The sequence below is a fragment of the Pipistrellus kuhlii genome, unplaced genomic scaffold, assembly GCF_014108245.1.
Source record: "Pipistrellus kuhlii isolate mPipKuh1 unplaced genomic scaffold, mPipKuh1.p scaffold_m20_p_44, whole genome shotgun sequence".
Classification (NCBI taxonomy): Eukaryota; Metazoa; Chordata; class Mammalia; order Chiroptera; family Vespertilionidae; genus Pipistrellus; species Pipistrellus kuhlii.
The window spans coordinates 3320437-3342399 of NW_023425545.1; the positions used below are offsets into that span (position 1 = coordinate 3320437).

General features: G+C 53.1%; 1 protein-coding gene across 5 annotated transcripts in view; it reads left to right on the plus strand.

The window, feature by feature from the left end:
* The window catches only part of TBCD (tubulin folding cofactor D), a 97422-nt gene that overhangs the window by 7680 nt on the left and 67779 nt on the right, over nucleotides 1–21963 (plus strand). For all 5 annotated transcript variants that reach the window (XR_006739905.1, XM_045572244.1, XM_045572245.1 and 2 more), the window contains exons 6-12: nucleotides 2204–2259; nucleotides 7118–7247; nucleotides 14481–14526; nucleotides 15881–16013; nucleotides 18206–18342; nucleotides 19433–19493; nucleotides 20475–20549. Coding sequence is in view for 4 of the 5 variants with exons in the window: in XM_045572244.1 (XP_045428200.1) it covers nucleotides 2204–2259; nucleotides 7118–7247; nucleotides 14481–14526; nucleotides 15881–16013; nucleotides 18206–18342; nucleotides 19433–19493; nucleotides 20475–20549 (638 nt within the window). In the remaining variant the exon portion in view is untranslated. The remainder of the gene's footprint in view (nucleotides 1–2203; nucleotides 2260–7117; nucleotides 7248–14480; nucleotides 14527–15880; nucleotides 16014–18205; nucleotides 18343–19432; nucleotides 19494–20474; nucleotides 20550–21963) is intronic.

Sequence of the window (21963 nt, forward strand, 5' to 3'; positions counted from 1 at the left end):
TCAGAGCAGTCTGGAGCCCCAGTCTCCTTCCCGTCAGGGCAATCCCGCGGCACAGCAGACCGTCCCTTCTCTGCGCGCAATGTGCGCGCCTCCGGGACCTCCTTTCGCCTCTCCCCGGGGTTCCGCCTTACAGCCCGGCTCCCTATGGCTGAGCCTGAGTCCCCGGGGTCTGGCCCAGAACCGGGGTTCAGAGCAGTTGGGGGCCCAGCACAGTCGGAGCTTTTCTCTCCTTTCCGCTAGGGAACGCCCGCCAGGCACTCGGCCTCCCTCCTCTCCGGCTCCGTCCTCTCCGCGCGCCGCGTCTCCGTACCTTGGGCTTTTCCAGCTCCTCCGCGCCTCCTTCTGGTTTTCTCCTTGCTTCTCACTGTAGAATTTCCAGTCAGTCAACCTTCCTGTAGTTCTGGGCAATGTCCGTTTTATATTTTAGTTGTATTTTATTGAAATTGTTGTGTGCGGCTGCGGCTAGGTGTTCACCTGGGCGCAGCCATCTTGGATCCTCCTGCAAATTGATTTTAAAAAAATATATTTTATTGAGTTTTTACAGAGAGGAAGAGAGAGGGATAGAAAGCTAGAAACATCCATCAGCTGCCTCTTGCACACCCCCTACTGGGGATGTGCCTGCAACCAAGGTACAGGCCTTGACCGGAGTCGAACCTGGGACCTTCAGTCTGCAGGCCGACGCTCTGTCCACTGAGCCAAACCGGTTTTGGCTGTGCATATTGATTATTATGTATTTGTCTACTGCTGCTTAAAGGCTTACCCTGAACTCGAGTAGTTGAACACGGGAGTCATCTCAGACTCAGTGGATCGGGACTCTGGGCTTGGCTGCTCCGCCTTGTACTCGGAGGTCTCCCCAGGTTGCAGTCAGGCACCTGGGGCAGGGTATGCTTCTGAGCTCTCCTGGTTGGTGGCAGAAATCAGACCCTCAGGCTGGTGAACCAGGGGTCTTCATTCTTTGTTGACTCTTCCATACGCATGGCTCCCCAAAGGACAGCTGATTCTGTCAGAGTCTGCAAGGCCAGGCTCTGCTGGCAAGATGCAGTCACAGTGACGTGTTACTGTCAGGGGTGACATCCACCTCTACCTCTCCCCACACATTCTCTTGGTTTGAAGCAAATAGTGCGTTTAACCCATTGGGAGGGATTGCACAGGGTGCCAGTGCCCGCAGGCAGGACCAGGGGCCACCTTGCAGGCTGCCGGCCTTATTTTCCTATCAAGCATTCATTGAGCGCCATTGTGTGCAGAATCTGGGCTGATGGCTTTTCTTATATTAACTCATTTAATCCTTCGTAATGAGTCAGTACACTGTGTTAATCATTTTGCTGAGGAGACAACAGGCACAGGGTAAGTAGCTTAGCTGGTTCATTTCCTCATGACGGGACCCACCTTTGGCCCCGGCAGCTTGGCTCTGGAGCCTGTGCTTTTTACGGTGCTCCTCTCTGCCTGTGGGGCAGGGCCTTGGCAGCACATCCTGATGTCCTGTGTCAGATGTCGCCTCGTAATCTTTAAGGAAAAAGGCACTCCATCGTACCCAGTGCTAACATATTCTCTCACAGAGGACACTGGTTCTCGCTGTGCTCTGTCACAGCAGGTGGCGGTGAGCACCGTGGGTCCCTGTGTGCTGTGTGCGGGGCGGGATTGCCGGGTGAAGGGCGGCTCATTTGTAACCGTTTGCACTGTGTGCGGTTCTCCAGAAGGCCTGCTCCAGAGAAAAGCTCTTCTAAGAGAGTTATTTGGAAAAAAGTTAGTTGAGATGAGAATTGGAAACCTCGAAGGCGGGCCTCCTAGTCGTTTGAATTAAACCCAGGGGCCAAAAAATAAAAAATAAAAAATAAAAAAAAATAAAAAAATAAACCCAGGGGCCCTCTGTTTGCGTGAGGCCTCCTAACTGTCCTGATACTAAATGCTCTTGGGTCCCAAATGTGCCCTGTGGACACTGATTGTTACAGGGTAGCACACGTGCATTTTCCTGCTAGTTTTGCAAATGTCTTTCTAGGGCTCTGACACAGGCCTTGTGTGGTTTGGCGCTCGCCTGAGGTGAGCACAGCACTTAGCAGCTGCAGCTTTAGTTGACGTTCAGAGAGGTTTGTGCAGCTTTGGCATTCGGCCTCTGTCTGTGAGCTTCATGCATTGGGCTCTCGGGAAGCAGCCTCTGAGAGGTATTCTGTGTGTAACGGCACCTCTCTTTTATGCTTTCTTGTAGTCCTACTTGGTGGTCAGTGACAAGGCGCGAGATGCGGCTGCCGTCCTTGTGTCCAAGTAAGTGCCCGATTGCCTTCCTGCGGCCCTGTGGGTTGCTGTGTGATTGTTGCCTTCTGAGGGGTTTATCTTACCCAAGAGGCCTGCTGCACGAAATTCGTGCACAGGCCTGGCCTAGCGATCAGGGCCAATCAGGTTCCCCACCTCCCCACTTCCTCCTTCCATTGCCGCCCTCACACCGCCACCCGGCTCCCCACCTCTTCCTTCCTTTGCTCCCTCAGCCCCTGCCTCTGCTGCTGGTCGCCCACCATGTTCCGTGTCAGCATATGTCATAGCAAGTGATAAAACTCCCAGTCTGCCAGTCAAACTCCCAAGGGGACAATTTGTATATTAGCCTTTTATCCTTATATAGGATAGGATACTGTGTTACCTGTGTGTCTGTGTTGTCCCCTGCATTGACGGGTCTGGGGAGGTGTTTTCTCTTCCCTAGTTATGTCTCTTTGAGGAAGCACCAGCTCTGTTTGGGTGTGGGAGATTTGTGAACCTCATGACCACTGACAGTGCCAGTTAGGGACTCACACAGGTCATCTGATGCTGGGTTAGGGTCTCACAGATCACCTGTTATGAGCTAGGGTGTCATCAGTCACCTGATAGTGGGCTGGGGTTCACAGGTTATCAGATCCTGGGTCAGGATGAGCCGGTCACCCAACTATGGGTTAGTGGCTTACAGAAGTCCTGAGACTGGGTTATGGGTTCAAGGAGGCCACCTGATAGCCCCATCAACTGAGCAGAGGGCAGATTTAGAATAGGTATAGCAGTTGTACTTGGGCATGAGCTCACCTTTGGGGTGGTGGCAGTTTGAAAGTCACTTAGAAAGCAGTTCACTGCAGATCATGAGCTGTGATTGGGTCACTGTGGCTTGGGATAAAAATCCCCAATCACCTAGGTTAACTAAACAATGGGCCAGGCCTCAGCAGATGGGATGGCTCTGTCTGATGAGCTGGGGAAGCCGACCCATGCAGTGGGCCCAGTATGATGGGACTCTCCCTCGCCATCTGGTGGTCAACAGGAGCAAGTGTTCCTGTGGTCAGGTTTCAGGGCATTGAAATGCTCCAGCCAGTTTGCCAGACTGCAGTGCAGCTCTGCTCTCAAGCTTCCTGGAAAGGGCGGGAGTGGGCATTGGATGAGGGCTTCAAGCTGCTCTAGGTTAACTCACATCATAGCACGCATGCCTCAGGCTCCAGGCAGATTCTGACTCACATATTTTTGTCTTGTGTGTGTGCAGGATGGGTTGCTTCTGGCTTTTCTCCGCTGCCTGCTTATTTTCTGGTATTTTGCAGAGGGAGCTGCCTGTCTAATGAGGTCAGATGATGTCCCTTCACTACTGTAGTTCTGAACTTCCCCGTTTCTCTTTACTAACTCAATCTGAAACGTTGGCTGTTTTATGTAACTTGATGTTCTATGGATGCCAAGACATTTAGATTTGAGTGTTCTTTTATAGACACTTGTCAGTGGAAACACATGACTATTCCTATTGATTACATCAATTTTAAAAGCAGATGTTTTTGTTTAATTATAAAAGCAATCTGAGCTGTGTGTAGGCAAGTTGGAAATTTTGGAACATAGACAATTAGGAAAACTCCACACACATTTGTAATTCTGATGCACAGTACCTGTGTTGATTTCTTTGTCTGCACTGCTATAGCATCGCCCATGCATGCAGTCTCATTGAGTAAGCATCCTGCTGTTACCTCACTCACGTCACCATTGGTTAAATGGTTCCGTTCTGTCCCCTGTTGTCAGGTACTGAGAGCTGGTGAGGTTCAACACTTGCTTCTTGTCTTAGGCTTTACCGACCCGCGTTGTGACCTGGCTTCTAATATCTGTGGGTTTCCCGGTGCATTTTCTTCTCCACGAGCTTGAGCTTCCTACAGGTGTGGGGTGGGCTCTTTCCCCTAGGTGGTTGGTGGCCTTTTACTTTCTCCTTTGGACTCAAGTTTTACTTTTAATATCAAAATGGTGCCCTGGCTGGTGATTCAGTTGGTTGAGCGCATCCCGTGTACTGATGGGTCACTGGTTCAATTCCCAGTCAGGGCACATGCCTGGGTTGCAGGTTCGATCTTGTTGGGGTGATTGTAGGAGACAGCCAATTGATGTTCTGCTCTCACATCAGTGTTTCTCTCTCTCTCTCCCTCTCTCTTAAAAACACATACAATAAAAACATAAGAAAATCAAAACAGTGATTTTTCCCTTCTTTTAGTTATTTTTACTTTTAAGCTTGAAGTTTTAACAGATTTTATAAGTCGTCATTTACATTTTTCTACTTTTTTGTTGTTTAATGTACAATTACTAACCCATGTGGTTATACAATAGATCTTTCCCCTGATGGGTAACTTAGTTGTTCTAGCACTGTTTTGTGAATATTTCACCTTTCCATAAATTTCTTTAAAAACACACAGTAAGTTTGAGCCTTAGCTGCTGTCTGATTGCTCACCTTGTGCTTGCTGCCAGCTGCCTGCCCGCCTCGCCCATCTGGTTCTTGCCCACCTTTGGCCCGCTGAGCTTGCCCCTGCCCCACTCACAGACATATCTGAGGTCAAGAGCGTTGGCCCCGAGTATGCCTCCTTTTTTGCGGTCATGGTGCCTTAGCCGCTGTGGTCTTTAGCACCTTGGGTGCTGCCTATAGTACCGCCAGGAGTGGCACTGGCATTGCCGCCCTGTCCGTCATGCGACCAGAGCTGATCATGAAGTCCATCATCCCTGTGGTCATGGCTGGCATCATTGCCATCTATGGCTTGTTGGTGGCAGTCCTTATTGCCTACTCCCTAAATGAAGGCATCAGTCTCTATAGGAGTTTCCTCCAACTGGGCGCTGGCCTGAGTGGGCCTGAGTGGGCTTTGCCATTGCCATTGTGGGGGACACCGGCATGTGGGGCACTGCCCAGCAGCCCCAACTATTTGTGGACATGATCTTGATCCTCATTTTTGCAGAGGTGCTGGGTCTCACCCTCTCCACAAAGTAGCTCATCTCGCCGAAACCGGTTTGGCTCAGTGGATAGAGTGTTGGCCTGCGGACTAAAAGGTCCCAGGTTGGATTCCGGTCAAGGGCATGTACCTTGGTTGCGGGCTCATCACCAGTAGGAGATGTGCAAGAGGCAGCTGATCGATGACTCTCTCTCATCGATGTTTCTAACTCTCTCTTTCTCCCTTCCTCTCTGTAAAAAATCAATAAAATATATTAAAAACAAAACAAAACAGTAGCTCCTCTCTAAGCCCACCAGCTACAGAATATGCCGTAAAAACCACCTTCCTCACTCCAGGTCCCCGGACCAGTGAGGAGGTGACTTCTGGCCACCCCCACCCATTTCCGTGCTGCAGAGTGCTCTGTGTATAGGGATGGATTTGAGTTGTCGTTTTCACTGGATGCTTGTTTATAAAGATTTGACCTGTTTGCACATCTGGAGCAGCCCTCCTGTCTCTCAGCTTTAATAATCTTTAGAGGTTGCTGTGGGGTTACTGTGTGCTCTGAGATTTTTTCTATGGAACCAGAGCTATGTCCAGTGAAATGCTCAGATGTGAAAAACAAACAAACAAACAAACAAACCCCATAAGTTCTTACACAGAATAGGATTTGTCACCTTACCTCTGCTGCCCTCTTAGACCAGGTTACTGAGTTATCAGTACGTGGTGCTCTGCCTGAGGCATCCTTTGTTCCTCTGATATGTCTAGTTCTGTAGTTAAGGTTTTGCTGATAATTGTTCTAGTTGTTCTTCTGGGGCTTATTTCTAAGATGCCCGCACTGTAGGCTGAGCAGGTGGGGCTGTGATATCACTTCTAAAAGGGAAGGAAGTGGAGGATTCAAAGATCTTTGTACAGAAGAATCCTGTTCCTATAAATATGTGTTTTTATCTGTGAGGTAGATATCGTTTCCATTTTTGTTTATCTGTGTTTTTGGGACCTCTCCTGTAAACATACTCCTTTTTAAAAATAGTTCATTGAATTTTAGAGAGAGGAGGGGAAGGGAGAAACACCGATGTGAGAAGGCAAACTTGATTGGCTGCCTCCTGCAAGCCCCCTACCAGGTATCAAGCCTGAACCCCGAGCATGTGCTTCCACGTCGCTAGGGTCCGCCATCCTTCAGTGTGTTCCGTGGGGCTGCTGAGGGGAGTGTGAGGTCCTTACAGTGGCCTCCTTCTGACGTTCTCTGGTCACATGTCCTTGTGCTTCTTGGAGGCTGCACTGTCTCCCATCCTCCCCTTACCCAGCTGCTTTCTTCATGTTATTTGCTTGTTTCCTATGTTTCTGCCCCCGACTGTAAGCTCCTCTCGGAGGCAGGGGCTCAGCCTGAGCCAGAGTCAGAGAGCTGGGGGATTGGCGTGTGGACGGGGTGGGAGGAATGGAGTTCTTGGACTTTGGTGTGGGAGCTGGAGGGTGGCTGCCAGCTCAGCCCAGGTGTGTGAGAGGGTGGGGGAGAGCCAGCACAGCCATCTGCGTTCTGAGGGTGGAGAGCTGAGCAGATGCCAGGGATGTGGGGCCGTGGACATCAGCTGGAGCTCTGTGATGGGGAAGGGAGACCCATGGCAGATGCAGGGAGAGCGACCTGGGCTCTGCTGCTGGGCCAGGCCTTGCTTGTGGGGGCATGGCATTCCGGGGAGGAGGGGGAGCTGAGGAGCGGACATTGGTGGGGCTCAGCGCAGCCATGGCGATAGGTAAAGGTCGTCTTGTGGCGACTGGGGCCTTGGGATTAGTTGAGGCCCTGTGGGGAGGAGATGGGGTGGAGGACTGCGAGTGACTTCAGAGGGGTCTTGGTGGGGACCTCAGACTGGGCAGTGTCTGCGTTTCCTAGATTGGGGTGTTGGTGAGTTCTCCTAGGCTGGGCCTGGGCTGAGCTGCGACCTGCCTGTGTTCCCTTCTGGCAGGTTTATCACACGGCCCGATGTCAAACAGAAGATGGCGGATTTCCTGGACTGGAGCCTGTGCACTTTGGCCCGTTCCTCCTTCCAGACCATCGAGGGCGTCATCACCATGGACGGGATGCTGCAGGCCCTGGTAAACCCGCCCGGGGTGAGGGGCCTCTTTAGTGGTCAAATCCTGTTGACCTGACTGTTCTGAAGTGCTTGGAACACAGGAAGGTATTCAGCCCTGACAGGACAGTGAACCAAGTGCCTTTTTCGCTGCTTTGGACTGGACCTTCGGCCTGCCCAGGGCTGGCTGTGGCTTGTCAGCGAGGGCTTTCTGCTCCAGTGGAGATGGCCTGCGCCGGCCTGCGAGTTGCCGCCAGGGGGCAGTGGTGCCCAAGGAGCTGGGCGAGCAGACCCAGGGGCGGGCTGACAGGCGTGTCCTGGGGTTTCCTGCTGAAAGGGAGTATCATTATTGGCACGCCTCTAATGAAATCAGGCAGGTGATTTAAAACTTGACTTTATGCAGATACTCAGGTGAGGGTGTTTGTAACAACTGGGTTAAATACAGAGCTGACATCTACCCTTTGCTGGCTGTCCTGCTTTTAACTAATGAGGAAGGTTCCTTAGAAGAGGGGCTGCCCATGCGTGAAGCTCTCGCACTGGCTCCCCTCCTGCAGCTGTGGTGCTCCACCTCCTGCTCTGTGATTGCAGTGGGTGGTGTGGGGGTGATGTGGGTCCTGCCCTCGGCTGTAGAGCTGACGGCCCACTTTCAGGAGAACAGGACACTTTGGACTGTTTAAGTGGAGGTGTTTGGACCCGTGACTCAGTGTGATGTCATGTTCTTGGGTGTTGTCGGCTGTCATTGGCTGCTGCAGGTTCTGATGAGGTGTAGGAGGCCAGGAGGCCTGGTGGAAAGTGGGGCGATGGTGTAATTACCCAGGCAGTGGGCACGGGATGTGGGAGGTAAGCTGGTGATGACTGGCCTGCCAGGGGCCCCTCGCAAGGAAAGCCCTTTCTCCCCAATGCTTTGGACACCGAGGGAGGTGACTGCTTGGTCTCTCAGAAATGTTCTCGGCACCTGTTTCTTTCAGGTTACCATTGTCTTCAGGAGGGATTGCCATTCAAATGATGAGAATATTTGAGACATTTAAAAAGAAAATGCGTGGCTCAGTGGTTGAGCTCTGATCTATGACCCAGAAGGTCATGGTTCGATTCCCGGTCAGGGCACGTACCCGGATTGTGGGCTCGGTCCTAAGTGTGGGACATGCAGGAGGCAGCCGATCCATGATTCTCTCTCATCATTGATATTTCTACCTCTCTCTCCCTTTCCCTTCCTCTCCGAAATTAGTGAGAAAAAAAAAATCTGGAAAAAATAAAACATTTCCAGACTTCCTGTTGAAGTAATGTGTTTTTTATACTTTTTTTCTATTCTATGAATAGATGTATGCTCTATTTCAACTTTAAAAAAAACTGTTGTGTGGTGGCAGATCCACTGAACCATACATCTAATTCCAGAATATTCTCATCACCCCGTAAGGAAACTCCACACCCATCAACAGTCTCCCCCACCCTTGCTGCAGCCCCCTGTGGGCTCCTGTATTCTGGGCGCCTCACAGATGGAAGCCTACACTGCGTCCTTGGCCTCAGGGTCTGGCTCCTCTCAGTTAGTGGGCTGTGATGCTGTCAGGCTCACCCACATGGTGCCTTCAGCTTCCTTCCTTCTCAAGCCTGGAAGATAGTCCACTTCCGGGGCTTAGCTCTTGTGGTTGTGGCTAATGCCAATCTGAACTTGAGTTTGAGCGTGTATATTCAGTTTTCTTGGGTAGGTAACAATAGTTTTCTAAAAACAGTGTAATTAAGTGTTTTTGTTTATGAGGTCTTTAAAATTTTGTCTGCACATCTGTTGTATTGATGAGCACGGGGTATTCTGCTTGGGTAGATACACTGCCTGTGCCCTCAGGGACTCTCATTCCAGCGGCGTGGCGGGGGAGGGGGTGGTGGCGGTGGTTAGGATTTTACTGGGATTTTCGGTTTAATTGCTGTAATGGAAGTTGGCCAGGGGGAGGCTCTCCTGGGAGGCTGCCCAGTGTGGAGTGCAGGGAGGGGGTGGTGCAGGTCATGGCGTGTGCCCACTGGGCCATTGTGGCGTGGATCCTGAGGCAATGCATTTATGCTGGAGGTAATTCTGGTAAAGGAGGGTGGATGGGGTTGAGAGGGTTTATTTGAAGGTTTTGGTCTAAGTGGAGCCCTAATTTTTTGCATGAGTCACATTAAAAAGTGTTAGGTCATGGAAAACCATGGCAGGTCTGACAAAGAGTAGCTGGGGCCTGTCAGTCCATCCACTGTGGCCTGCCCGGGAGACTGCCCGAGTGTGGCATCGCCCTAGGCACCTGCAGGCAGGGAGGCAGGGTCCCTGTGCCAGGCCGTGGGGGTAGGGTGGGGGACCTGTGTGCTCAGTGCCCGTGAGAATGCCCCCAATGGCTTCCGTGTCACCTGATCATTAGTGTGGGTTAGGGGGAACAGGTGAACTTGTAACAAGTGCTGTGAAAACTCGGAGTTGAGTTTTGTTTCCCTTGAAGCATATTCCTTGGCTTGAGAAGGTCCTGGGGCCCCTCTGTCCACAGGTTTCTTTTTTCTCACATTTTTGTTGATCATCTTGTTGCTCTATCTCAAGAGTGTTCCCACATTTTCTGTTCGTTTTTTTATTCCCAAGTGGCAGGCCTGGGCATTAAACAGCAATACCACGCCTGCTTCCAGCCGTGGGCGGGGCTGGCATTCTCTCCTGTGGCCCCCCAGCCGGGGTGGGGGAGGGGTGCGCTTTCTTTGGCTGCCTCGGAGCTCCATCCTTAGGTGCAGGGAAGTCCTCTGTTCCCTCTCCCAGAGGAATAGAAGGACTTCCTCAAGGCTTAGAGAAGCTCAGCCTTCTGCCCCCACCCCTGTGTGGGCAAAGGATGAGGAAGGGTGCCCCTCCCAGGCAGGGCACTGGGTGGTGTGTGGGCCGCACCTCAGCAATCCGAGAGACGAGCTGCCAGAGAGAGTGAGCAACTGCCTGACGCAGCGTGGAGTTCCTGGGAAGTGAACGCATGAAACTGCCGGGAGCAGTGGCCGCAGGGCAGCGCATCCCTTTTGGGAAGTCTGGGGTCTTTCTGGGGCTGTGTCCTGTGCCTTTTCTTTAATTGAAGGAGCAGTTTGGCCTAATTGCTGCTGCTGCCACCTGGGCATGAGGAAGCCAAGCCGAGCGCAGAGCTCTCCTGGGCGAGTGAGCGGTTTCGCCATGAGCTCGTCAGACCTGCACCGCAGAGGCCGGGTGTCTGCTGGGCATGCTGAGACTTGCAGGCGTGTTGTGCTTCGGGATTTCAGCTGCTGCCTTTGATGCACTTGGCTTCGTTTTTATCCACCTGTTCATTATGTGGGTTAGGCGAAACAGGTGAACTCGTAACAAGTACCATCGAAACTAGGAGTTAACTTGTATTTCCCTTGAAGCACATGCCTCTTGCAGCGATGATTTTTAACTCCTGTGGGAAGGAGACAAGTGTTTGGCAACCTGATTGCACTGCAAGGCTCTTTGCTCCAGCTTTTAAAGCACCTTCGGTTTAGTCCTGCCCAAAACGTTAGGATTAATGCTAGCTGAGGAAATTCAGGGGAGGAGAACAAAAGTTAAAATGGAGAATGGCTGTCACTTGGCTCTGCTGTGGCTCACTTGGTGGAGGTGCTGCCATCTCAGATGGCTTGCACGGTGATGGGAGATTCTGTCTGCCTCCTGCAAGGGCTGGGAGGGGTGGGAACGCCTCCTGCCGGAGCCAGGGTCTTCCCAGGTGAAGTGCTGCTGCCGCCCTCTGGGGTGCACGGCTCTCCTGTTCACCAGCTGTTAGGGTGGCATCTCCCCTTCACAAGGGGCTACCTCTTGTTAGAGGGGAGACAGTAGCAGACAACCACGTATAAAGCCTGTGAGGGACCGTGCCACAGCCCCTGCCCAGGTGGGAGCAGCTGCCCAGAGCCTGGACCTCCCAGCTCCAGCCGAGCACTTGGCTGCCCTGGGCACTTGGCTGCCCCAAGGAGGCTGATGTAAGTGGGCCAGTCTGGAGCCTGGAGACTCTGTAGCAACACCAGTGACCCCAGGCAGAGGTGAGGGCCTTGCTCCACACCCACCTGTAGAAGGGAAATAACAAACCTCTTAGCTCAGAGGGTGGTGTGAAGGCTAATTACTGTATGTCGACTCTTTGAAGATAAAAAGAAGCCACTTGATTATCCAAAACAGTTCTCATGGCTGCTTTGATTTCTTTTCTTTTAGCTTCCTTGGAGAATAGCACCCAGTGGTTTCCTTTAAGGTTCAGTTTGGCCAGAGGACAAATTGTCCAAATTGGGCTTCTTAGTCACAACACTAGCCTGGGGCAGGCTTCCCGGGGGTGAAGGAGAATGTGCTGAGAACCATTTGAAGAGAACCATTAGAATTGGCAAATATAGAACTGGGGTGGGGGAGGAGGTGTCCTCAGTTTCCTCGGGGGATGAAAGATGCAGAGCAGCCGCCTCTGACACTATTTTAAGTTTATGTAACTCGGCATTCTCCGTGGAGCAGGCAGCACGGGGTGCCGAGTCCTGTTGAAACCTGTGTGCTGTGGGCACGCCTTTACTTCACTGGCAGGCTGGCTGTGCACCTGCTGTGTGCTGAGGCTACAGGCCCTGCCGGACAGGTGTCTGCTCCCTGGCAGCCTGGCCGGGCCCAGGCGTGGAGGGTGAGGGCCTCCCTCATGGGGAGCACACAGAGGCTCATGGCCGGTGGCCCTGTTCCGGCCCCTGGCCTCCTCTGCAGCCCCCGGGGCGCCTTGCCGCTTCCTCCAGCTTTCGGCTGGCTTTTTAAGGGCATGGTTCCTGCTGACCTCGCCCTTCCCTGATGCAAGTGTCCCTCAGGTCCTGTCCATAGGCGGCTGACGTTTCTCCCCTGATTCACCCTTGCCCCTCAGTTTTTTGTTTCTCCCCTTGGTCCTGTGCACCTCTGCTTCACAACCCTGTGTGCAGAGTTGTGTGCTTTCTGTCACTTCTCTCTCCTCCCCAGCCCTGCAGCAAACCAGGCTGAGCTGAGCTGGGCTGTGCTGTGCCGTGAAGCTCCCCTCCTTTCCTGGCTTGGTGCTCATGGGCTGCCCAGGTGCTGTGCTCTGTCCAGTGTCAGTCTGCTGTGATTTCTTGGGGAGACGGCGGAGGGTGAGGGGGTTGGAGGAGGGAGCCCTTTGAGATGCCCCTCACTTTCATTTTTTAAGTCAGCAGAGATCCAGGCTGCGGTCAGGGTAGTGGAAGGTTCTCACCTGGAGCAGCTGGAGGGGGCCTCGGGCGGGAGGGATGGGGTCCTGTGAGAAGGAGTCAAGGATGAAGCCTCAGGTCAGCCCTGCTTCTGCCTTGCAGGGAGAGAGGCCTGGGTGGGCTCTTCCCACAGGTGAGGGCCATGGGCTATGCCTGAGAAGGCGTCCAGCTGGAGCTGGTTGCTTTGGGTGCTGACAGCCTTCCTGTTTGTTTTATCTCTTTGTGTGTCATGAGCCACAACAGGGCATGGTACCTCCTCTCAACTTGGGGTGAGACCAGGAGCACAGGATGAGGCAGCCGTGCGCCCGAGCTCTGTCCTGTCTGCTCTGAGTTCCTCCTGAGGGGCCAGGCACGGGGCAGTAGGTGACCAGCGGGGTCCAGAGTGCACCACCTCACAGGAGAACTCACAGCTCCATGAGTTACGTGCGTGGGGCCCTTTCTCCCTGGGCCTGGGGTGGAGCTGCTTTTCTTGGCCTTGACTTGATGGTGCTTCAGGGAACCTCAGACCAGCATCTCCTGCTTGGCAGCTGGGTGGGTGGACCTGCTCCTGAGCCGCTGACACTGTGATTCACCCGCCGGGGAGCATGCCCTGGGGAGGGGAAGCGGGAGGGTAGCAATCTAAAGGGTGGCTGTTTGGAATGATCACCCGGAAACTCAGCTGTTTGCACCTGAGCTGTGCTGGTTTCTAAACACAACAGACGGTGTGGGCATTTCTCAGCGTGTGGTGCTGCTGCTTCCTCTCACGGCCGGTGCCCGGGCCTCGTTGACGGGCGTGCTTTCCGCACGCAGCTCAGTCTGATGCCTTCTGTCCTCCTGCTTCCTCCTGCTGCTCGGCTCAGTCTCAGAAAGCGCTTCGGTGAAGGGTAGTGATAATGGCCCCATTTTTAAGTGAAAAAACACTCACAAACAAAAGCAAAGTCCTTGTCTTAATTGATGTTTGTTTCCTCCCTTTTCACCCCTTCTGCCCTCCTGGTCTGCTCCTGGCAGGAATTTGACAAATAAAGAATGTTTAGCTCTGGGTGGGTGGCTCAGTTGGTTGGAGCGTCATTCTGTACATCAAAAAAAAAAAAAAAAAAAAAAAAAGCAGGTTCAATTCCTGGTCAGGCATGTTCAGGTGCAACGGATCAATCAATGTTTCTCACATCTCTCCCTCTCTCCCTCCCCCTTTCTTTCTTGCCCTTCCTCTCTTTCTCAAAATCAATAAAAACATATCCTCGGTCGAGGATTTAAAAAAAAGAGACAGAATGTTCACCTGTGAGAGCATTTTGCATTTCAGAGCATTTCAGATTCTTGCTTAGTGAGTGAGACCAGAGGGTGCTTTAGCAGGAGTTGGTGCTGTCCGTTCTTTCCCAACCATCGGGCGTCTGTCCGTCCTTCCCTGCACACTTTCCGTCCTACTTCAAGCCTCTCATTAGCTTTCCTGGAAATGCCTCATCTTCATTTCATCCCCTTCTGTGTGCCCTCCTTACCACGCGCGTGTCAACTGACGTCTGTCCAGTTAGAATCTAACGGCTCGCTGTGTCCAGGATTAGGCAGTAGCCCCCTTGCCTGCAGGGTGACATTTCAGTCCCTCACATGGCCCCTAAGTAGGGAGTTCATTATGTCACCCCCAAGCCTGTGGTATAAAATAGCAGCCGCTGTTTGTGTGTGTGGGCTCTGAGGAGAGGCTGGTAGGCCTGGACCCGGGGGTGTCTTCACTGGCGGAGGATGGGTGAGGTGTCAGACACAAGTCCTGTGCCCTCCCTTTGTGTGTCACCCTCGGACCTGCAGCTTAGTCCGCGGGTGCCGTCATGTGCCCAGGTGCTCATAGAGGCCTCACGAGGCGCCTTCCTTTCCTGATAACTTCCCTGTGGCACGTGTGCCGATGAAGCCCCCATACGTGACCGCACCCTTATTTGCGGTGCCTTTTGGAGGCTCCGGCTCTGCGACCTCTTTCATCTCCTTCGGAAGCTGCTCTTGCTTTTCGGTGATGAGTGTCCAGAAGAGAAATTCTGGAAGGAGCAAAGGATTGTTTTGATTTTTTTGGTTTGTTTTAAATTTGTAAATGAACCCTCAGCATTTTAATAGAACTTCTTTTTTTTTTTAGGCACAAATATTTAAGCATGGAAAACGTGATGACTGTTTACCCTATGGTAAGGCTCATTCTTAAGAAGGTGTGTTTGCCAGGGGAGTTAGCTGAGTGTGCCTGTTTAACGTGTTATTTGCAGGTGCAGAAATCTGTAACATGCTGTATCAGGACACTGTCCTAGTGTGTAGTGTTTTGTTTTGTGTGTGTGTGTGGGGGAGCTCGGGGGTGGGGGTAATCTGACTTTTGGGCTTTTTCCAGGAGGTCAGAGCTCCTGGCGCTGGGTCTAGATTCTAGTGACGAGGCTCACTTCCTGGGGTCCCAGTCACAGCTGGGTTCTTCCTGTAGATATGGCCACATCTTTTGTGCTTTTATCTCATTCTTTTAATTTTATATAGAACCTCAACTTATAAAAATAATGCTGCAGAGAGGTGTGCCACCTGGACCCAGAGGGATTTCTGTGTTTTGGAATCAGATTTGACTAGTAGGGTCTATTTTCTAAAAGGAGTTTTCATTTTGGACACTTGGCAGCACGTATAAAGTCAGAGAGAATGATGGTACAGTGAACCCCCTGCTCCTATCTGAGGCCTCAGACTGCCGTCATGGCACTCTGCTGCTGTCCTCACCCACCCATGCTGCCTCTCTCTGCGTCTGTGCCCCTAAGAGACAGGGCTCCTGTAGAGAAATAACCTGATGTCATTATCGCACCTGAGAAATAGGCAGTGACTGCCCAGCATCTCTCCGTGTTGTCCTCAGTGGACTGTATACACAGGACACAGGTCTGTTTTCAGTTCGTCGGTTACACCCGGTTACTCGCAGCACGCTGGGCCTTTGAGGAAACTACTCGGATGCTGTTACAACTTGTCTTGAAACCCTGCCCTCCTTGTCTCTCACATAAGATGCCATTCCATTCACCGTAGTGGCCTCAGCTTCCCCCGAGGCTCACCTCATCCCCCCCACCGGCCCTGGCAGCATTTCCCTGTCCGTGGAGACCCCTCCTGGCAGGCAGCCTTACCCCCGCGGCTGTGACCACTCATGCCTGATAAACAACAGCAAACAGCAGCCACCCCAGAGCCGTGTGCGTCCTGTTCTGTAGCCTGTAGCATAGGCTGTTCTCTACGGAGAGGAACCTCTTCTCCCTCCCTCGGGGGCAGCCCTGTTCTCCCAGCCTCTGGATCTGCTGCTTCTCAGGGAGGAAGTGGAGCAGGTCCACTCTCGCTGCACTTGGTAAAGGACGTGGGACGAAGGGGTCTTCGTGACACAGGGCTTGGGGTTCGTTGTGAACTGAGGCCATCTCTGCATCGGGGTTCTGTGGGGTCATCTGTGGTTTAGTGTGCAGACATCACACACAGATGTTGCACATGGGTGGTGGGGTGGTAAAAGCCTTCCACCAACTGAGTCGCATGTGCTGTTGTTCACAGCTGCCACTGTTCTCAAGTGCCTGGATGGCTGCAGGATCCCTGACAGCAACCAGACCCTGCTCCGGAAGCTCAGGGTGAAGCTGGTGCAGCGGCTGGGCCTGACCTTCCTGAAGCCCAGGGTGGCAAAGTGGAGGTTGGTAGGCCGAGGCGTACCGTGTGTGGCCTGACCATCACTTGGCGGGGCCCATGCTTTGTGTTTTTGGTGGTGATGGTAGTGCAGTAGACTGACTGATCGAGTGTCCTCTGCTTTTCTTTCTTCCCGGGTGTTTCTGATTTTGAAAGGACAGCCAAGAGAAGAGATGCATAGGGCAGGTGTGGGACGGGTGGACCTTCCATGCCCTCACCAGGTGTCGCCTCCCAGCACCACCTCTGTTCACCAATCCGGAAGCCTTCCAAACCCCATTCTTTTTGGGTTTTTATGGAAGCTCCATTACACAGACATAATTGACTAGATCATTAGCCAATGGTGATTGATTCAGCACTCAGTCCCTTTCCCCTCCTGGCAACCAGCCCCCTTTCCTTAGGGGCTTTCTAAAAACCACCTCATTAACATAATAAAAGACCACTTAATCCAGAGATGGACAAAAAACAATACACAGGGTAGGACAAAAGTAGGTTTACAGTCCTGGCTGGTGTTGTCCAGCAGGTTGAGCACATGTCCATGCGCCACAAGGTTGCTGGTTCAGTTCCCGTTCAGGGCACATCCAGAGTTGGGGGCTCTGTCTCTAATAGGCCTTGTGCATGAGGCAGCTGATTGACATTTCTCTTTTACATCAATCTTTCTCAAATAAAAAACATAAAAAATAGGTTTACAGTTAATATGGAAAAGAATACAAAAGTTAACATAACAAAAGACAATTGTTTCACTTACCTACAGCCCTAAACCTACTTTTCTCCACCCTGTATATTTATTATAAATCACAGTATCACAGCTGTGTAACGGAGAACCTAAGACTCAGTAGCTTAAAACAGTGCCTTTAAAAAAAATTTATTGTTTTTTTACAGAGAGGAAGGGAGAGGGATAGAGAGCTAGAAACATCGATGAGAGAGAAACATACACCAGCTGCCTCCTGCAGACCCTCTACTGGGGATGTGCCTGCAACCAATGTAAATGCCCTTGACCGGAATCGAACCTGGGACCCTTCAGTCCACAGACCGATGTTCTATCCACTGAGCCAAACCGGTTTTGGCAGAACAATGCCTTTTTAATACCATCGTTTCTGCAGGTCAGGAGTCAGGGTGTAGCTTTGCTAGGCCTTCTTGTCCAGGCTCTCACAAGACTTCTTGCAGGTACAGACGGGCAGGCGAGCTTCTCCCCAGTTTTCTCCCAGGGGCCTCTCTCAAGGCAGCTATTAGAGCTGAAGGGTCAGCGGGACCCAGGCCAGAGTCTCTTCATGGCTCATCTCAGAGCCATGTCCCCACAAAAGACAGTCGCTGGGTCGGGCTGAACCCCAGGGAGGGGGTTGTGTGAATGTTTGGAAGTGGGCCACCCAAAGAGCTGCCTGCTAAGCTGGAAAAACGAGATCTAGAAAGAGACTTACTCAAGGCCACAGTTGAATGTCCGAGCTGGTGTTGGAGTCCTGGGTTCTGGAGTTGACCTCAGCCTGCAGCCCCTAGCCCTTGTTCTGTAACTTGACTTGGGCACTCAATGCTCCAGGCCTGTTCCGGCCACCCTTGAGGCAGGTCCTGTGTGCTTGCCACCTTTCAGAAGGAAGGGCCCTGGTCTGGTGCATGTCCTTTAATCTGTCATTGTTGTAGCCCTCTGTGCCGAGCATTTTATAGGTGGGGAAACTGAGGCAGCAAGAGGGTCAAGAGCTGGGCAGAGTCATACAGCTGAACCAGCCTGTGCTGGCGGGAGATGGTGGCCTCTGCTGCAGGGGAGGAGGCTTGTGGGTGGCGGGCAGAATCTGTAGGAGCTGGCAGTGGACTAGCTGGAGCGCCAGGGTGATGGCAGGGCTGGGAGGTGGGGCGTGTGGCAAGGTGCTGCCAGCTCAGAGTGAAGATGAGGCCTGTGGGTGGTTCCAGTGCCGCTGGCTGCTTCACTACCTGCCTTTCCACCTGCAGACGTGGCAGCTGGCACTGAGGGCTCTGAGTCACTAGGAGTTTGGGTCTGATTCTGTGGCTACGGTTAGTCATCTTTTCCTGGTGGTCTCGGCTGATGACAGTGAACACTATCTTCTTCCTTCCCATGTGTCCCTACAAACACCTGCAATTTCCACAGGTTCAGATTCCAAGTGACACTCAGTTGTCGATTGACATTGTCGAGATTGTTTGCTAGGCTCTGCACTACGACAGTGGGCCTAAGGTCAGTTATGGTCACTGCAGGTACCAGCGTGGCTGCCGTTCCTTGGCTGCTAACCTGCAGGCCAGCTCCCAGAGCCCGAAGGAGGCCCGGACACATGTCGAGACTCCTGACAGCGAGGAGGGCTATGACGTCCCCGAGGAGGTGGAGAGCGTGATTGGTGTGTGGCCTGCTGTCCGGGCGGCTGTCTGGGTGGGTGGGAGACGAGGCTCTGGCCACTTGCTCCATGCAGTGCTTTGGTGGAGGCTCTGAGGTCAGTCTGTTGGCTGCACCCCCACTTTCCCATTTGTGCCATTGTCACATGACCACCTTCATGTCCATTGAGCATGTGGCCTGCAGCCCAGCCCATCCCCATGAGAACATCCATACCTGTGGCTATGGGGGCCCTGGACCCCGAGAATCCCACTATTGACCCTCATTTCCACCTCACTCCCTGTGTGCCTCAAACTTTCAGCCTCACCTGGAACTCTGAGCTCAACTTCCTTGGCCCCAGCTGCCCACTCCCACCTCACAGAGCTCTCCACCTGCCCCACTCTCACCCCACGGGGCACCCCATGACACGGGGCAGAGTCATGAGCAGAATCTGCTCCCCAACTCTGCCTCGTGGACCAGGCCCCACACACAGGGCCAGCCTCTGCCAACTCCTGGTCAGTCTCTGGCTCCCACTGGTGGGCTCCCACCCTGGCATTCACTGCTCCAGGCTCCCTGTGCTGAAGGCAGAGTCTCATCCCTCTCTGATCACACCCACAAGATCCCAGACTGTCCATCACAGATAATTGTCCGCCTGCACAGGCTCCTGTTCCTTCTCCACATCAGGCCTTCCCGGGGCCCTCCGTCAAGGCTCCACCCCCTGGGCTTGCAAGGCCCTTACTGTGAGGGCTCTGGCACCGTCCAATTTCCTTTGGCCGGCCTTCGTGTGGCTCTTCCTAAAGTCTGGCCCATCCTCAAGACCCTGTTCCCGTGCGGCTCCTGTGTGTTTTCTGAGGGCCTTGCTCCCTGGCTCAGGTCCCTGTTGACTCTGTCTTTCCTGGTGCTTTCTGCCCTAGCCGCTTAGGTGAATGTGCTTCCGAGGCACCTGGCAAAGGTTGGCTTCAAATGATTTAGAACAGAGAAGGAACGTCCTATTCTTGTCCTGGGAATTAACGTAGTTCCCCCCTGGAGCGCGCGTGGTGAAGGGAGGGTGGGTGCCAGAAGCTGGGAGGGAGGCAGTGACTCAGGTGCTCACGGACCTTCCCTCCTGTCTTCTCCAGAGCAGCTGCTGGTCGGGCTGAAGGACAAAGACACGGTCGTGCGGTGGTCTGCGGCCAAAGGGTAGGTGAGGCCATCTCGCGGAGCGCTGGGTGTGAACGAGCTGGCGGCTTGTGAACGAGACCTCTCACCAATGCAGCCCTTCATGTGGAATCTGAGAACTGGGCTTTTTCTAATTTACATTTGTTGCTTTATGTCCTAATTTTAAAGATAATCACTGAGGTTGACTTGAGGCTCCTTTATTTCCTTGTGCTTTTTGTCTGGAATGGGCAGAATTGGTATATGCCAGTGTGCCTGTCTCATCCCACCCCCACAGACACTCGCGGCCCATTTAATCCCGGGTTCCCAGGGTGGGGTGGCCACATCCTCTGTTGTACCAACACACAGGGGCCGCCCAGCAGGGCCAGGCCTCCCATAGCAGAATCTACTGTCGGGGAGGGCAAGGGGGTCCCAAGTACGTGTAGCTCTTGAAGATGTCCACGAGCCCTCTGTGGAGAAACGCAAAATGGAGTGGAGGTTCTGGGGGCGGGGCGGGGAGGGGTCCCCCGGCCAGAGGTTCCCCTGAGTTTCTGTGCTGATCATCCAGAGACACGAGCACTCAGGCTGCAGGGGTCACAGGGCAACCTCTGAGCCCAAAGTCACGTCTGGTTGGACTGGGATGGGCTGGCATGGAGGGGCCTTCCTGGGAGCTCAGTCAGGACCCGGCCTGGCAGGGGCTATGCAGGGGTGCCGGTCCCACGTCAGGTAGCCTGACGGGAGCCTATGGCTGGTGTCCTCTGGAAGTGGGGCCTCCAGCCAGCGAGAGGGTCTGTAGGTGCTGGGTGCTGGGTACTGTGTGCCCACCCTTTGCATCCGTCCTAAGAGGCGCACAGATGGTGCTTATGGCAGCCTCGTGGAGTCCGGTGGGGCAGGTGCTGGAGTGCAGTGTGTGCTCTGGCTCTGGGTCAGCCTCTGTCCCCTTCTCTCGGGGGAGGGAGATGGCTGATGGCTGTGGCCCCACGATGGGCTGGCGGTGCTGATGAGGGCCTGGCCCTTCTCTTCCAGGATTGGCAGGGTGGCCGGAAGGCTTCCCCAGGAGCTGGCGGATGACGTGGTGGGGTCGGTGCTGGACTGTTTCAGGTACGTGTGGGGCGGTGGGGAGGGGAGAAGGAGGTGCACTTCTGGCAGGAAGCGGTGGGTTTTTTCTCCGACCTTTTACATTTTCTTTAATTGAGCTTCTTGTTAGAGCCCCAGAGTTATGTGTTTTTTTCTGTTTGAAGTGAATTTGAGAACTCCCCGTATTTCTGATATGTTTATTTTATCAGCTTAGGTTTTGTTACATTTCGTAAACCTTAAGGAAAAAAATCAGTCTTGAACATATACACACATAGATATTCTTAGAGAGAACCTGTGGTCTGCACTGTCCCAGGGAGAGTCTGTGGTGATGGAATGTTCTGGATCTGCCTCTAGGGCAGCCACGAGCCACCTCTACTACTGTGATTTATAGAAAGAGGCTGGCATCACTGAGGTGTGAATTGTAAGTTTTACTTTAATTTTGCCGGATTTCAATGTAAACAGCAGCACGCAGTGGCAGTTGTGCTGTATCTGTCCCAGCCTTGCAGGAAGTCTTGACACTGGTGTGAGCCTGGGGCCTGCAGGTGGGGACAGGGCAGAACCCAGGCAGCAAGGTGCTCCCAGGTGTATGTGTGCATTGGAGACAGGCATAGTGAGCAGTTCCTGCCGGGGGTTTAGGCTCTCAGTGTCGTTCCTGGTTTCAGAAGCAGGTGTTTGGGGAACGGGTGCTGTTTGCTGGGCCAGTGGTTGCACTGCTGCCCTCATTAGCTGTGGCTTTTCGTCTAGGACTGCCACTGAGCAGGCAAAGTGCACCGTCAGCACTCCTGGGTGCTCAGGTGTGTGTGTTAGTCACTGGGCTGCTCCTCGAGCGCCCTCGGAGCCGTGCTCCCCCTGAGCAGGTTTCTTCTTGCACTTTGCCTGGAGCCTGCTTGGTGACAGTGTCGGGAGGGCAGGGTGTCAGATGTGGGCCATCTTTTTCAGGATAATGGTGCACACGTGGCCAGGGCGCCCTGAACGAGGAACAAGACAGTGCGGGCTTCCCTGTCTTAGCTGGCCGTTCTGCTGGCTTATTTGAGGGCATCTTCCTGGAGTCCCATTCTGGTGGCATGGCGATGGGTGTGCTGATGGTACTGGGAGCCTGCTGGGTGCAGAGGGGTCCCCAGGTGGCCACTGAGGGAGTGGCCATTGTCGTGGCCACGGTGGAGTGTCTTGCTGCTGAGAGAGGATGGAGCTCTGAGATGGGATTTGGGAGCTTTTCCTCTGTTTCCTTCTCCAGGGATGGCTCTGCCTCCAGTTCTTTTATCTGCTGCTTCCCTCTGGTCAGTTAAAGCTCCTTTAAAAAAACAACACCACGTTTTATTGTGTATTTTTTTTTACAGAGAGGAAGGGAAAGGATAGAGTTAGAAACATTAATGAGAGATAAACATCCATCAGCTGCCTCCTGTACACGCCCTACTGGGGATGTGCCTGCAACCAAGAT